General features: G+C 42.6%; 1 protein-coding gene across 3 annotated transcripts; it reads right to left on the bottom strand.

Moving 5' to 3' along the window:
- Positions 1–149: 149 nt before the first annotated feature.
- On the bottom strand, positions 150–16,677 carry Vps13d (vacuolar protein sorting 13D). Of its 3 annotated transcripts, none has more exons than XM_083049825.1 (20): positions 16,542–16,677; positions 16,256–16,478; positions 8,080–15,989; positions 7,772–7,928; positions 7,463–7,691; positions 7,149–7,392; positions 6,654–7,022; positions 6,315–6,503; positions 5,924–6,247; positions 5,594–5,786; positions 5,307–5,489; positions 4,987–5,217; positions 4,472–4,498; positions 3,951–4,111; positions 3,189–3,803; positions 2,894–3,076; positions 2,431–2,802; positions 2,182–2,294; positions 1,661–2,093; positions 150–1,556 (listed from the first exon to the last, which is right to left on the bottom strand). In XM_083049825.1, exons 2-20 carry the CDS (start codon positions 16,350–16,352, stop codon positions 1,455–1,457), a joined length of 12,132 nt encoding a protein of 4,043 aa, XP_082905951.1. In that variant the 5' UTR covers positions 16,353–16,478; positions 16,542–16,677; the 3' UTR covers positions 150–1,454. The 3 variants fall into 3 exon arrangements, with proteins under 3 accessions (XP_082905951.1, XP_082905952.1, XP_082905953.1); XM_083049826.1 differs by having other exon boundaries at positions 7,772–7,922; XM_083049827.1 differs by lacking the exon at positions 4,472–4,498.
- Positions 16,678–17,319: the final 642 nt, after the last annotated feature.

Here is a 17,319-nt window from a genome sequence, read left to right as displayed (position 1 = left end):
ATGTAAATTTAAAGTAAACACAATTATATTGTCACATTTTATTGTAACAATGTGTTTCTTGTATACTTTTTTTCAAAATTTTGCTATTGCGTTCAATTTTCACGCAACCGTCGTACTGTCGAAATATAAGAAAATTTGTTTTCATGTCATTCTTACATAGATGTAACATTTATTAATCTGCTCAACAGGGGTATCAACACAATATATTACAAACATTCTTGTTTTGCATGCATATATGCCAGCTTTACAAAAGTATTTAAATATGAGCTGACTTGATTTTTTTGTACATTTTATACAGTTTTATCATATGCTACATTCGTACGTATAAAGGCCTTAGACGATCTATAATTAGCTGAATTTCAAGACAGAATTTTATTTATATTTTGTTCATGTAATATAGAAAATATTTGAATGCGTAAAATACAATACAAATCAAAATATATATCAAAATACACGTATATTAAAACATGCGACGCATAAAATTATAAATAGTACTCTGTCTTGAATTTTGTCGCAAGTTACAGATTGTCTTGAACGGCCTTGAGATGAAATTTACATTGTTTCTATATAAAGTAGCACATTAAGATATTTAAAACCTGAAAATGTAAACAGGATTAAAAGAAGAGACACATGTGCTACTAAAGAAATGTGCATAAAAAATAAATATGTTTTATGATATTTATATTTGCTGGATATAAACATATATTTAAAATTTTTGTTTAATTGCTCCTAATATGTAGCATTAAGTCTAAATCACTTCATTTCGTAAATAAGTAATCCGTTAATTTTAATACATATGTACATATAAATACATGTGCAGTGTGTCTCAAAATCAACATGTCCTGATTAGAAACCAAGCCACAATTGCGAAGAAGAAAAATCTATTTTAAAGTCGAGTCTGAGACTTTGAAATAATCATTAAAAACCATTAAAAAAGATAACAAAGTTTTTTATCACAGAGATTATTAAAATTTCTCGTACGTTTTTATTTAAAAACAATCGACTCTAAAGTCTCGATGTAAAGTAATGACTCTAGGACACCCTGAACATGCATCGTGCAGAATCATGTATATGCGATATTACAGAATATATACGCGCGCGTATGTACATTAGAAAATTTCTCAGAGTTCTATCTATTTTTATAAGTTTGTTTTACATGTTATTAATACGTATCAAAAATTCCTGCGTTATCTGCGCCACAACTGTAAGACGCGAAATTTCGCCATAATTCGATTACGCTTACGAGCGACTCGTACCTCTTGTGCCGGCAAGTATAATTATATAGTTATTATGATACTTTGCATCAGTCTTTTTAAACTTAACATTAAGCGTCGTAACTAAGGCATCCACATCCGATCGTGCATTCTACGAGAAAAGTTGGAAAATTCGACTAGCATGTCAAAGAATCGTATGTAAGAAATAAGAACGAAATCCAGTCACTTTGCGCTAGCAGATTACTTATAGTATTGTACGTCGTCCAACATATTATCCGACGATGATAACGTCAGACTGCGTTCTTCGTGCATCCCTTTGGCATAATTGATTTGTTGCGATACCTACGGTGCCGTGACGAAAACGAATCGATTAAATCGGTGAAGCTTGACGTGAAGCTGTGACGAGAAAGAAATAAATGTATTAATTATTTGTATTATATACTTACGCGTTTTGCCACCTCCTCGTTGTCGCAGCGCACTTTCGGTCGCCTCAACAGCTCAGCAACTCCGTCCAAATTGACCGCGGCTGACGAATCGGATCTGGATATCAGCTCTATGTAATACAGGATTATACTGTTGCTTTGTGTCTTCTGCATCGGCTGACAACGCAGAAGATCCGCCAGATTGACCTGGGTTACCACGGCCTTCGTGCCACCCGAGATAACGCGTACTCTCTCGTTGGACACGAGCACTTTAAGATTCTCCGTACCGCTGCACAGACACTCGTAAGCCACAAAAAGTTCGGAATAGTCGCGATTGTTAATGCTATATAAGAACTCTTGGCCTTCAGCCTGCTGGCGATAATACGGCGGCAGCAATCCGGTAGAACCACTGACGACACGTGGCGGTCGATCACGTTTCGGTATCGCGCGATGAGCACTGCGTAAAAGAGAAAGAACTATATGTCAATTGTACTTCACAGAAAGCGCAATCGTTATAAATATATGATATACATATTTTATATTACCTTCTACTTGTCTCTCGTACAGCACTAGCTGTTTCCGTTGCCAGATCTAAAACCCCGACGACTGGTTTTGTTATCGTACCAACTACTCCTCTTCCGAAACCCGCAAAAAAGCCCTAGAATTTTACATCGTCCATCATTTTTAAACTCTATAACGGATTTTTATTGTGAACTAAATTTATATAAAAATAAAAGTATCCGTCTCTCTTAGCTAAGATTGTTATGTTTCAATCTATGCAATCAGTTACGTACCGGAAAACCCTCATTAGTTGCTCCATCGTAGGTCTGCTTGAATATACTAGTGACACCGCCCAATAGACCAAAGCCGAAACCCTTCAAGCCTGCCACTAAGTGATCGCTGCTGCCTGTAGTGTTTGCTCGGATCCTCTGTCTGGCCTCTTCGTGCCTTTCATCCATGATCACTCTCCCCAAACCGTCTGACAAAGATTCCGTCACTTTCGCTGCCGAGTTTGAAATACCGTGCGTGACGTTTTTCACTAGACTCTTCACGCTGCCTTCGTAGATAAGTCCGGAAACACCTTCGGTTACGTCATTCATGAATCCAAGAGGATTTCCTAAAAAGTCCACGGAACCTAGAATAACTGCGGCTTGCCATTTCAATTCCTGGAAAAAAGACATCATGGTTTATTTATTAGATAAATGTGAGAGAAATGTGAACAAAAAAAATGATTATATTCGCAGCGTTATATCATACATCTTTGTAATGCTTCACGATGGAATGCATTAAGAATTGACTACTTTCGAAAGGATGCTTCTTCACGAATGGCTCCAACTCGATAGTGGCGTTCTCAAAGTTGATCAGAGTCAAGCCTAATTTCCTCTTTACGGCTTGCAGATGATGCGGCAACTTTGTCGTGGTGAGTACACTAAGTTTTACCTAGAGAAAAAAAAAGAGGAAAAGAAAGAAAAAAGTTTATATACATATATTACCATGTGAATATAAATTGCGCATTGTTATTTATATATTATATTCTGACATCCACACATACCTGATTAGGAACGAGCTTCAGCGCGCCAAAGTAATATCTTTTAGCATGCGCGGCGGACACCTCGGAGATAAATCTCTGCGCTTTGAAATCATTCTCGTCCACTGGCATTTCCAATTCCGACTTGCCAATTCCGAGAAACGCTGCCAATTTTAGGATAAATTTCTCTTCCAAATGTACGCACAAGGCCTTGACACTCACTATCACGTGTTTATATATCTCGGCGTTTTGATTCTTCGATTGCAGCTTCTCTGCAGCCAACTGGAGGGCGGGTCGATACTCATCTTCCGTGCGGGATGAACGTGTCACGAACAAAACCGACGTGCATTGCGCTTCAAATAGTTGATTGTCGATTTGCACGTCGGCGATGCTCAGGTCCAACGTAGTATTTAATGGGGTTTGCAACATATCCAGAGATATTCCAGCTAATCGCGCAAACAAGAGCTCTTCCAGCGGCCGTTGCGACACGATGGACAATCCGAGGCCGGCCGATAAGTTCAGTTTTAGGTCTAATTCGCTAGAATCCATTTTTTTCATATCGGCGTCGATCCGGGTAGGCCGGTGACTCACAGCGATGTGCGACCAGTCGCGTTCTTCGAGTAGGGCAAACGTTTTCTTCTAAAAATTACAAAAAGTTTATAATACAGATAAAACATCGTAGTTTAATACAAACATTTGGATATTTATGCAACATTCTCTTATTTTCATCAATAATATATGATGAAATAGAAACGAATAATATAATGAACTAAGACTGATATGTACTCTTTCCTTAATGTCCAGGACTTGCAAAACGCGAGTTGGACCGTCAGTGGTCACTCTGACCGATAAGAATCCAGAACCCGGGCGTAATTTTTGTCTACCCACTCGTTGTTCGATTGGAGGAGGATTACCGTGCATTTGCGGGCCCAATACCGCCTCACTCCCTACAAAAACATCGAGACTTTCTTTGAACTACATGAAAAATAGCTACACGATAGAATTGTACGATTTAAAAGGTTTTGCGAATACGAAAGCTTTATTATACGCCAGAGTACGATAACGCCACAATTGACTCACTTTGTAACAAGTTGATTTTATTTAGAAAAAAAAGTTTCATTAAAAAAAGAGACTTCTATATCGCGCTTTGACGTTCCCGAGAAAGATATGCGATGCAGAAACGACTTGTAAGCAGAAAAAAAATGAGCAAAATAAGCAGAGATATTATAGCACGTAATATATACTTATAGGTAAGAGCTCTTATAGAAAATTATCGATTTTAATGTGTACTCTGAAACTATACGTACACATTTGCCAACGGGCGACACTGCCGCCTGCAACATTCATGATCAATTTAGATTTTTTCGAATGTAGCGAGAAAGGAATAGTGAAAAAAAATAGAAAGATCTTTTGATCAAAATTACGTAGATAATTGCTAAACAATTAAAATCATAGAATAGATGCAACATTGTAAGACAAGTATCGCGCACCTACCATAAATTCATTCAATATAAAACGAAAAATAACATTTTGCCAATTCCAACGATACCGTACACTTATCTTACTAGCTTTTATGCTTTGCATTTACAAACAGAAAGTTTTAGATTTATATCACACACGAAACTGAACTAATAGCTCGCAAATAAATAATATATATGTCGAATCAATTTGAAGCAACACAAAATAACAGAAAAAGTAATTATAATGACGAAACGCGTGAAATTAAAAGAAATTTATAGCGTTCGCGGATAATTCGATAGATTTTAATCATCAAGCACATTGGACCAGAAAATACGTGCAAATATGGAAGCAGCGTCCCAACCTTCGTATAATCCCATAAAGCCGTCTTTCGACTGAACGCACATATTTTTATGCGCGCAGCACAAACGTCCATCATCGGTGAATCGCCAGGTCTGCGTCGACCTTCGCCTAGGATCCGGTTTCTTCAAGGCGAGGGCGCAATAATTAAACGGCTGCGGCGCGGTGCCCGCAATGTCCAAAACGAATATCGTGTCCGGAGTTTTGAAATGCTTGTCCCTTGGTGGACTAGAACCTGTCCCATTAAAATTACGCAAACGATGTAATGCGCGAGCATAAGTATCATTATTATAATTTTTTTAAAGAAATTGATTAATGTATTACCTTCGTGCTGGAGTTGTCCGTCACCAGTCATTCTCCAAAGTTGCGCCCTATCGCCATACTGTTTCCTTCGTAAAGCGACCCATCCACCAGGGCCAGCTTCCAAAACTAATCTCTGAGTTTCCACATCCAGCGGGTCCAGGTCGCTTTCGCCTGATCCAAGATCGGAATCGGTCTTGAAGGTGCCTGTCGGAATAAAATCACAAAGTCGATATTTATTACATATACAATGTACATACACAAAATCGAAATTGATTTTTCTCGTTTTATCTCTATTTAGCATATATTACCCGTGAACGCGATGTAAATAAAGTTTTCGTAAGTCAGCCCTCTGCCCTCTCCGAGTATATTTAAATCGTAAGAGGCTATCACGCCTCCAGGTGCTGTTAACACTAAACCGGCAGTTTGTATTGGTTCATCTAAGGCGTACGGTACCGACGAGTGAGGTCTCACGGTCCATTGCAAATTATCGGGAACTCCAATCTATACGTTTACAGATTTATAACCAATTAACATGATTAAAGAAACAAACATAAAATTTATAAAACAATAAAAGGAAAAATAAATCAATATTATATGGAATTTAAAAGCAGTACTCGAGTAAAGTATTATAGATGTACCTGATTAACGATCAACGGAACCTCCGAGAAATTATCTACTCTTATAGGCGGCGGCATAGTATCAGCATCCGTGAATACAATGAAGTAGGTAGTCTCCTGTAGCACCACGTCCACCCGTAGAAAATGCATTTTCCCCATTATGTCTCTGACATTAATAGTCAATGAATAATTGTCGTCCAATCTGATGCCACCTGACCACATGCAATCCGGTACATTGGTGATTCTGACACAGAGCAACAAGTCTTTGTCCAGCCGTGGCCAGTGAAAAGGCATGTGACAATCGGGCATGGTCGTTATATATGTTGCCTGAGCATCCGGATGGGACTGAAACGGATATAACGTTGAACAAACAAGTCATTTTTTTTTCGATATTAATTAACTGCAAACTTACGACAGTCGTCGTAAAACATTTTTGAGCCAACTCCAACGTATAAGACGATTTATTGTGTAATTGATATCTCGGTGATAATGTGACTACTGTAGTAGCTCTGTATCTTCCTCTTGCGGCGCGAGTAGCTACACTGATCAAATAGACTATGTCGGGCCTACCGTCGCGCAGGCTAATTCTCAAACGATGAACCTATGAAATGTAAAGAACGAACAGAAGGATAGTTGAGACATGTTTTATTAATTGCGACTTTCATGAATTTGTATGATATGTAAATACACTTATCGCTTATATATTAAAATAATAAAAATGAAAATAAGTATCTTATTGAGATATACTTACATGAATGCCAGGCTGTAGATGAAAGTGCTGAGACCATTGTGGTATCCCATAAGAATGCACCTCGGTGCCGATTCTCACCGACAATGTCCTACTAGCCTCCTCGTCGCTGAACGAGAACAGTAACGGCGCTACCATCCTCGCTCTTTCATGTTCTTCAAATTGTCCCGCTGCTTCTATGCCGACTCCCTCTTGCCTAAACACCAACGGTAAACCAGTTTTGTTTACGATCCAGTAAGGTGCGGTGATATTGATTTGCACAGCTGAACCCTTCTCCACGATCACAGCCGCTTGTAAGCACAGCATCCTGCTGGCAGAATCCAGTAGCTTGAGACGAGCGGTGAAGGAACAGCTGTTCGGTGGTAATATTATCTGAAATGCGCAATGTATTTCAAATTATTAAAAACATAATAATGCAAAAATTAAACAAAGCTATTGATAGGTATAAATTCCGATAGTTAAATCATATGCTACGGACGCTATTCATCGTGTACATACTATTCCAGATCCCGGATAACCGTCCAATTGAATTGTAATTTCCAGTTGCTCGATTAGATTGGCGCAATGCAGATCCGCGCTGCAACCTGGGGCGACTCTGCCGCCTTCTACACCTGCTTCGTACATTAGTTCGTACGGTAATAAGTTCGTCAGCGTTATCGGAGCCATTATCGTGATTGTATGCGCCGGCAATACTTGCACATCGTCGAGCGGATAATTGTTTCGTCTTACTGCCACGCACATTCTGCAAAAAAAGTCGATAAACGTTAAGCTTTCATCGTTTCGGCGATCTTCATCAGAAGTTCGTTCCATACCTGAATATGTTATGTTGATTGGTTCGACAAGTGATGTAGCTTTCCGTCACTTCCAATGGTTTCTTAACTATCGTCCAGTCTACAGATTCCACGCAATATTGGAACAGATAGTTCGAGATGAGCGGTTTGAAACACATTTGCACCCCAGTATGCGTCAAAGGCACAGACATCACCGACTGTGCCGGTACTTGTAGGATTCTCCCAGTATTAGCCGAGGTCAGCGGTAAATCTAGAAGAATATGATAGTTTGATTTTGGATTTAATACTCGTCGTCGAGGAAGGAATCGCGATAAATAAAAAAGAACCGACATCCCAGTTGATTCAAGGATTGTTCCATCTTGATCTCAATCGGGTGAGCTAGCTTGTTGGACACCTGGAGTGCTGATCTAATAGTGACTAATTTCCTGGCGGATCCTTCCAATTCTACAGCGAATACGACTCTAGCTTTCGGTGTGATTGTCTGAAACTGAACGTTGTTACTATTACTGCAATATTTATTATATTTTTAAATAAATCCAAGAATATAGTGACATAGACAGCATTATATGAAGAGATAGAAACGAAATATAAAAGATATAGATTAGAGCATGAAATATAAAATGGAAAAGTTGCCCTACCTGAGATCCGGGAATGTCAGCATTCGCGTGTCTGAAATAAATGCCTACGCGATCGACAGTCACAGGATCCACCGCTTTCCATCCCTCGATCAAAACCGCGATCTGATGCCTTCTGATGATATGCGTGAAGTGATGTCTCATCTTGCCTCTACCTTCGAATGTAAACGACATTGTACCTCCAGGAGTTACCTCTATCCACGTGTCGTCTTTGTTCGAGACGTTCTTTTTCGCTTGAGATGACGTTTTGTTGATATCTATCATATCGTCCGCGATGGCGATAAATGTTTTAAACCAGAGTCTACAACCGGTATCATTCTTCAAGGCAAAAGGTACGAAGGGCGATCGGCGTCTATATACTTGTCCTTTCGTCGCCGATTTATCGATGATCGTACTATCGTTGGACAAGTAATCCTGCGTCCAATTGTGTTTAACCAGTTGCACGAGCTCCACTAACGTTAGGGTAACGTTCACGTTCACGGAATCCTCAGAGTTGATGGATACGTACAGTCTCTTTGACTCCAGCGAGCCAGTGAGCGCCTGTTCCCATTCAATGTTTGCTTGCCAAGGCTCAACAAACGGTTCCCAGCCGCTCAACACTCGATTGTAATAATCTACACTAAAGGTGGCAGACAGCAAGCCAGGCTGCTGGCTTATTTTCCGCATGCTAAAGTCCGCCAGGGTGATCTCCAGTAGTGGCACGTCCGCGTCGCGGCAGTCGTCGATGATGCAGACTCGGATGCAAGATGCTTCCAACTCCACGGTACGGAAGATGGAGTCGTCGGTCGTCGCTGCGGTCGCAACCTCGGGACCTGTCGGTTCCGCATTCTGCGTAAGCCACAGAGCAGCGTCGTCCAGCTGGCCATCACAGCGATCCAATGCGATCTTACAGTCGGCTTCCGCAAAACCTAAGTTGGCCAGTTTCGACACCTGACTATCCACTAATATCTGGCTACCCTCTGTTGTTGTTTCGCTCGATCTCTGTTTTGCCCATAAGGTCTGCTTGGGAAGTGAACTCAACATTCTAGAAAACATGGTCACGTCGTGATAGCTTAATCGGACGCACAACGGTTGAAATTGGATCTCTAGGCATTTGTCTTGAGTTAGTTCTAAACTTGCTCCAACCGGATCTATGATCGACAAGGCAGTCTCGTTCTCCAGACCTAAAATACAGGAGAACAATTCACAATGCGAGAGATTGCAGGACAGTGGCTTCTCGCCCTCCTGCGACATCGAGCGATACGATAGAACAGCAGTAGTTTTGAGAATCACCGCATTCGTGTCGAGAATCGCGGTGTCCTCGACGATGACCAATTCAGAATCAATGATGTTGATCTTCAATTCAAACGGTATGATTACGGCGGTGTCGAGTTCCGCTTCTTGATTAACTATTGATACCTGAGCAGTGCAAGGTATAGGTTCCGGTTCAGGCGAGTTTAGCAGCAGAAAGTCTCGTACGGCCTGCCACCAGTCCAGAATGGCAGTCAGTCGCATGCTGTGCAATAGAATGGTAGTCGCCGAATAAGCTTTGCGCTTCCGATGATGCACTTCAGCTTGAACGAGGTCCTTCTTGACGTTAGCGTCGGCCGAGTTCCTAAACGGTTGCAGGATCTGTGTGAACACATTACACTGCCGATCAACCGGCTCATTCTGGAAACGCGTGTCGACGATTAGAATCTCCTGCGACACAAGATCAATGTCCTGCGAACCGTCGCTCAGCGAATCCAGCGTCAATCGAGATTTGATGAAGTTGATGCATGCCAACGCTGCGATGTTATGACTCGGGTGTAATTTTACCGTCACGTTCACCAGCTCGAGGATTATGCAGGATCGGGTCCACGTCTTCAAGTGATTATCCGCCGCCGGAATCGCATATTCCACTGTGTGATTCAAGTCTTGTACAAGAAGACGCAAATCGTCTAAATTCTCGCCGATGTTGTAGGACAAAAGACCACGAATCAACATGTACTGCTCCGGATCCAAGGCACAATCCATCGTTGATAGTATACCGTGCACGCTGAGATCGGGTATATCACGGTTAATATAAGTGTCGAGATTCCGCTCGACGCGCAGTTTCAAATGGCACTTCTCTGTGAGCAGCGAGGAGCCCATTTTCTTGACGAGAAAGCCGCCCACCGTCAAAGTGTCTGCGTCTTCATTCAAGTTCGTGTCGTCGCACTTGAATCTTCGCGCCGCGTACACGTCCATGTTGACCAGCTCGAGCAGCATCACGTCTAACAAACATTCCGGAACGATCGTTGACGTGTCAAATCTGTTGTGCGCCGTGAGCTCTCCTAAGTCCAATAGAATCAATTCATCGGATCTAGAACTCACCGGCAACAATATCACAGGTGCGCCAGCGTGCAATTGCAAGGACAGTCGCGTACCACGCTTGTTCATGTCTATGACGGCACCGGCGCCAGCCCGCAGATTCTTCATGATGCTCCACAGTTGCGAAAAATGACCGAAAAAAGCCTGCAACTCCGCCACGAATCTCTGCGTGTGAACGTAATGCACGGCGGACATCTCTAGCTTCAATCGTGCATCGTGTGGTCGATCCTCGCAGTCGGCATAGCTCGAGTACTGAAAATTCAGCGCCTTCCTGCCGGACGATAGAAATCTCTCGCGGTAGAATCTACCATGCGGCGTTAAATCCAGCAATGACATCGAACCCAATGATCCCGATACCTTGGTCTTGCCATCCACTGCTTTGAGAATGTGCAAGTTGGCGTTGGACACGTTGGCCTTGGCTATCTCGCGTTCCAGTTGCGTCAACACCAGCGTCAACGACCTCACTTCTATCTCGGTTTCCGATATCACCGGTAGATTGTCGTCTACCTTGCTACCTGTGCTAACGCTATCGCTATCCGGCGTAGTTTGACGCGTGGGGGGTTCGGTACTCGCCGTCCCAGACAGGCCTGCAATCCCAAAGAAGTCAAACACCACCATCCACGACTCCACACTTATCACTAAGTCCAGACAATTGAAGTCCACGGTTACCATTTTCCGATAAAACTGATCTTCTCCTGAAACAATCCCCTCATCGGGTCGCGTCATGGTGATACTCATTAGCACCAAGTTCTCTTCGCTGGTGATGCCGCCCGGCGAGGGTGGCGGGGTGTTTGGCGTTTCGGCCGATGAGATCGTCGGTTTTCTGCGCCAATGAGGCGGAATGGCGCCGTACAAAGTATCCGTCTCCAGACGATCCGGTAAACTGCCACGACCGAGGGCAAAGTTCTTGTACTGTCGCGTGAAGGCGAGATCCGGACACGATTTCGAAGCGCCCGTGAGCAATTTTGCGCGCGCGGGCGCCGACGACTGCATCATGTAGCGATGCCGCGAACCGATCGGACACAAAAGATCTTCCATCAGTAGGGAACGTAGCGCGACCTGCACGCTAGATTCGTTCCGATGCAATTTTTCGTATTTGACAACAAAGTCGCGCATCGATAGCTCTACCAGCGGCTGCTCCGAGTGCGCCTGTTTCAGCTCCACACTGAGGATGGGCAGCTCGAACGAGACCTTCACGCAGAGATCGAGCTTATCCGAATAGTCGGACGCTCCGTCCGGATCGTCGTATTCCGTCGAGACCGCGGCCGTAGGAGTCACTGCGGGCATAGAGAACAATCGGTGAAAGGTGTCGAGTAGTTGCTCGTATTGCCCGCGTGATAGAGATACTTTCAACGGCGTTATCACGGCACCGTTCACCTGGACAATCGGGCTGTTACTCGTAAAATCGTCAATGTCCAGCAGGAAATTCATACTCTGCGTCAGCGTGTTCTGTTTTTCCACTAGAATCTTCAGCGTCGTGTCATGAAGTATCGGCCTGCCGGACTCCTTACACGAGTACATCTCCTCGGCCCTCATCGGTAGGTTGTTTTGCGACTGTCCAGTGTTGATAGACACTTCGAGGGAATAAAGGTTCATATCGCGCACTTCCAATGTAATTTTATGCTTCGCCATGGATCCTAAGTTGGGTTCGTGTCGCAGTGACATCGTGCCTAAGTGAGCCACGAATACCTGTTTGCTATGCGAAGAGCGCGGTATCACGAGCACCGGGCTTTCTAGAAGCACGTCCAATCTCAATGATAATGCATTCGTGTTATCTAGATCGATCGAGACGCTGGGTAATCGTTTACGCGGCTGAATAGTCCAATCGTCAGCGTTCACCAAACCGATTGCCATGTCTGTAGCGGCTGCACCGATCTGACGCGCAAAGTTGCTCAAGTACTGCTTGAATTCGTCGGCGCACGAACGCAACTCCGATATCAGATGAGGTGCGTGAGTATACCAGACGCTGGCCACGCGTATCGTAAGATCGAGATCGATCTCGGTGCAGTCTTCCTCGCTAGTAGCTTGCTTGGTATTTCGATTAACCACGAACCTGAACGCTTCCGGTTGTTCATCGTCGGACAAACCACTGAAGTGCTCGAGCGGGTGATGCGGCGGGTCCGCCAGCGGATCCCTTCCCACGCTGATTATCCGTTGATGGGTCTTTCCAGTTGGCGTTTGATCGAGAACCTGTACACCACCGAGAGAACCTGAAATGGATGTATTCGCGGCCAATGTCGCTTGTATGCGCGCGTCCGACATAGTTGCCGTAGCGATCTTCTGCCCAACCAATTGATTATCATGCACGACCGCGCGCAAAAGAAGCACGTTCAAGCGATGAAAGTCGAAGGTAATCTCCGTTCTTGTCGACGTCAACCTCGTCTCTGTATTCTGACTCGACAAGGAGTCGTTGCGGTTCACGTATGCCGATCGCGATTTCTGTAGCGGCAATATCCTTCGGAAGAAGCCCAGCAGTTCTACTATCGTCTCCTGATTGGCTATAATATCCAGATTGTTGAACTGTATGTTCGCCATTCTTAAGTTTTCCGTGCAGTCATCCACCAGCGTCAACTCTAGGACGATCAGCGCTTCCGAGTCCAATTTTTCCAAGCAGACCGACGAGTTATTTCTAGGCGAATGTGGAATCTTGTTTTTGCTCATCAAGGTGGACAATGCGTTGGTTAGAGCTACAGGCGAAGTTAGTCGCGGTGGCCTTGTAAAGTCTGGCGACTCGGGCGACTCTGGCGAGACAGGAGACGTTGGCTCCGAGTCTCTCAAACTGCCGGAAATACTGTCCATACCAACGTGCTTGTGACTGGCCACCAATAATTCAAAGTCAGGTCCGAATTCCTGAAGAGCGTCGACCAGAAGCAGTCCGTGGACGGAGAGAGAGACGCTTAGATCTGCCATTCTTTTGCTGAGAGCTGCTCGAACTCCAGATACTTGCAGCTCCGCTACGCTGCGACCTCTCGACTGCAATTCAAAAGCCATTTGATCAATGATAAATTGCACCATCACCGCATGACTCAACGAACGATCTAGATTCTCCTCCTTTCTGGGACTCTCGGGTTCTACGTTAACGACTTCCGTCTGTGGGATACCGGCCGAGTTAGAGAAGCTCGAAAGTAAATTGTACATCAAACGTATCGCGCCCACTTTCTGCTCGTTCACGTGCACCACCAATCTCGGCAGATTACCGGATACCGTAACCGACGGGAAATTAGGATCCGAAGTGGTAAAGATACGTCGTTCGACTTGCAATGATATGTTGAAACGCTCGAGAAAGTGCAGAGTCGACATACTCCTCATCCGAACGTGTTTCCAATTGTCCTTCGCTTTACCTACCAAAACCTGTAAGTCCACCAGATTAATAGAATACTGATCGTACAATTTCTTATGTAACTCCGTCTCCGATAAAGCTTGAAAATCGTTCAGAGAACCATTCTCCTGGCTGCCTGGTGGAGTGGAACAAGGTGTCTCGTATCTCTCTTCCTCGTCATCATCATCATCATCGCTGTTGATAGATTCCGTTTTCAGCATCACTTCATTCAGATCGGCGTAGTTCGATAGATGTAACTTGCCGAAATCAACCACTATCACGGCCGCGTTAGAATCGACGAAGTTCTCCACCAACAAGATCTGTGGAGCAGAGATTTTAAATTGCAGATCCCACGACGAACGATATACAAAATCACCATCCAGGATTTGCTCCCAGTTCTTGATCAGCTGTCTCCTCGTGCGACGCTTCATCGCCTGCAATTGCTGATTAGATGATGCCGATCGATGCGGTTTATATATAAAGTCTATCAACCAGTATATCACAGTAGGATTGTACACGACGTCCAAAGACTGCGAGTACATATGCAGCAAATGATCCACATTGACATGCAATGGCCTCTTCTCGTAAACCAATTCGAAAAGATGATGTGGCGTTTGTTTCGTCACTTTCTCCAAGGATAAATTACGGACGCGTGAAGAAGTGCTAGACACGATTTGCGGCTGCACCAAGATGGGAAACGTTGAATTCTCCGTGAGAAAATCGTGTAAATATAATGCGCCTAAACTGATCGAGAACTTGTGCGATCCGGATCTGGGTCGCGACTCGTAACTCAAATTTACTCTCTCAAACTTCAGTTCTATCACAGTCTTCGTACAGTCACTGCCATTTTTCGCGGTACACAAGGATACAGCACCCTGCACTAGAGCGAAATTAAACTGTCCGAATACCGTGTCACGACGTACCAGAGTATCGTCATTCATAGTGTCCGCCAAAACGTCCAGCAATTCTCCATCAAAGGTAGTCGAACTACCTCCGTTTTGCGTTCCATTGTTGCTGTGAGGTGTTTTCGAGTACCAGTCCCACCATTGCGGAAACCACTGCTCGAGCATGCCACGTCCCTGTGGCACCTTCGTGTTAGATTCCTGCTGCGAGTTTGCGGGTCTCACCTTGTGCATGGCCAGTTCTCTCAACACCCGGAGTTCGTCAAAAGTCCGCTCGTTCTCGACCTTCTCTTTCAAAGTTTTTGTTTCCGGTTGCAAGACTGAAGTGGGCGTGCCTAATAATTTAGCGTACGTTTGAACGTAACTAACATTCTCTTTGGCTCTGAGAAGAAGGTTGTTCCAAGTTGGTTTAGATTTAAGCGTATCTCTGCCGAGATGACACCTAGCTGCGTATTTCCACCACTCTTTACAACTCTTTTTAACGGGGGTTGCCGGCCTACAACGCCACTGTTGCTTACGACGATCTATGCGGTCGAGTTCCTTGATGCATTTCACCATTTCTTCGTATTGAATGTCTGTCAAAGACAATGGTACTTCATCCAAAAGTAAATCCACTACGATACGTGGCTTATTAATAGACCTCAATGGACGTACAGTTCTGTCTCTCTTAATATGTGCTCTTGCGTTTACAGGTGATAAAATGTGACCTTTCGTCGCATTTTTGGATTCGTTCATGGCAATAGCTAAATCACCTAGATTCAGACCACCGAAAAGTTGATCTTTCTTTACGTGATTCCAATAAACGGAAAGACTATCGAGTTCCATTAGTTTAAAAGATGCATCCGTAAGATTCCAAGACGTAGAACCAGGTATCCAGCTAGCGTCACAACTTTGAGCCGTTAATCCTCCAATTGTAATGCCAAATGCGATACCACTATCACTTGAGAATGTAACACCATCTTCATATCTAATGTGAACATCTTTAATGTTCAACTGTAAATTCTCGATGATATTCGTTACTAAAGATGTGCCATAATTCAGCCACGAACTGTAACTCGAAGCATAATAACCAGGATCATGTTCTATGTCGGCTTTCCAACTCGCTTCCAATGCGTCTAATCGACTGAGTTTATACTCTAATATTGCTTGTTCCTCCTGTTCGTTGTCGTATTCATCCAAATTAATTGGTCCTGCTACTAGATAAAGCTGCTCTATACCTATCACCCATGATGCAGTCCTTATTTGTCTAACTGGCACTTGTAATCTAACTTTACCGATAAATCCAGCCTTAATTTCCATTGGTAGCCCAATGTGACGCAGAGCTTCGCGTTTCAAGGGTAAGTTTTCTAATTCAACTTCCCCTAGATGGAAATAAATCGATTAAACAGATTAATCAACATAATATACATAAATACAAGTAAAATAAAATAATTAGAAAATTACACAAGTCTTAATAAAATGATATATATACGAGAAGCATAAATGTTATATTTATTTAATATATTATATAAACGCTATATATGTTTGCAATAAATCTGAAACATTTATATATAGTTGAAAGATCAGACGATATAGATTTTCTTGAAAAATTTTACGCGTTAAAATGGGTAGCGTAACATAACCTCACCTGATAACATAGCAATGCTCAGCTGATCCGTGTTTAAATTTTCTACATATTTGCCAAGATAATTGTTCAGCACCCAAGCCACAAGTCCCTCCAACATTTTGATCAAACAGGATCTTTCCTATTATAGAATCGAGAATATTTGCACGAATAGGCATAAGTAAGGTTTGTGCAGGTTATGTTCCTTATATTTCATTCGAATTCTCGAAATTTGCGAAATAACAGCCTGTAAATACAAAACATTTCGATAGATGGTATCTAACCTTCGTACGATCGACACCTTTCATACCTCGACTATCGTTGCATTCCTCATTAAAAATTCGTAATTTGTCATCGACTGTGAATAGCATTTTAAATAACGGTTTCTCTTTCTCTCTCTTCTTCCTTATTGACAAGAATCAACACGAGTGTGCGTTCCACTTACCGCTCGCAATGCTTGGTAGCATCGACTATCTTTGTTTGATTTTCAGTGAACGACAAGGATGGAATGATTCGAGAAGCATCGCGAACGTCAAATGGAACGCAGCAACGATAGACGGATTCTCTTTCTAGCGCATGCGCGACGTAGTGGTGGCAAATACAGTATATATTTTTTAATTACATATTTTACACACAAATTGTATTAAATTGTAATTAATCACTTCTCATTGAAATACAATTTAATTTGTATATATCATATAATTACATTCTTTTTATACTCTTTTAATTTCCCCAAAAACTTAAATAACTTTAAAAACCGGGGCTATACAGGATCTTGTTATATTTCAAAGATATACTTTTTCTAGCGAAAAAGGGGCTTATCTATTAACATTAGTGAAACACAAATTAATAACACATTACACATTAAATTTTATTTAATAATTTAAAATATGTATTAAAAATTTTTATTTTTGTACTTTTATGTTCAGATCATTTATAAAAAAAACATTCGAGTTTGTTTTCAGTTGGAAAGTTTGAGTTGACAAATTTTTTTTTATGTGTAATATATTATACACTAATGTAATGTATAATAAAAAACAAACACACTAATATATATTATAAAATATATTAGTAATCCTTAATAAAGA

This window comes from Prenolepis imparis, unplaced genomic scaffold (assembly GCF_030444845.1).
Source record: "Prenolepis imparis isolate NDT839.2.m4 unplaced genomic scaffold, iyPreImpa1.0 SCAF_11, whole genome shotgun sequence".
NCBI lineage: Eukaryota > Metazoa > Arthropoda > Insecta > Hymenoptera > Formicidae > Prenolepis > Prenolepis imparis.
This window is presented reverse-complemented; position numbering and strand designations above follow the sequence as displayed.

What these genes read in the sequence shown, in the direction of transcription:
- Vps13d (XM_083049825.1), bottom strand. Translation starts at nt 16,352, where the DNA reads ATGTTGGAGGGACTTGTGGCTTGGGTGCTGAACAATTATCTTGGCAAA. An exon ending in TCCTGGACATTAAGGAAAGA is followed by an intron (nt 3,804 to 3,950) that starts GTACATATCAGT and finishes TGTAATTTTTAG; the next exon opens with AAGAAAACGTTTGCCCTACT. An exon ending in GTACGAGAGACAAGTAGAAG is followed by an intron (nt 2,094 to 2,181) that starts GTAATATAAAAT and finishes TCTTTTACGCAG; the next exon opens with TGCTCATCGCGCGATACCGA.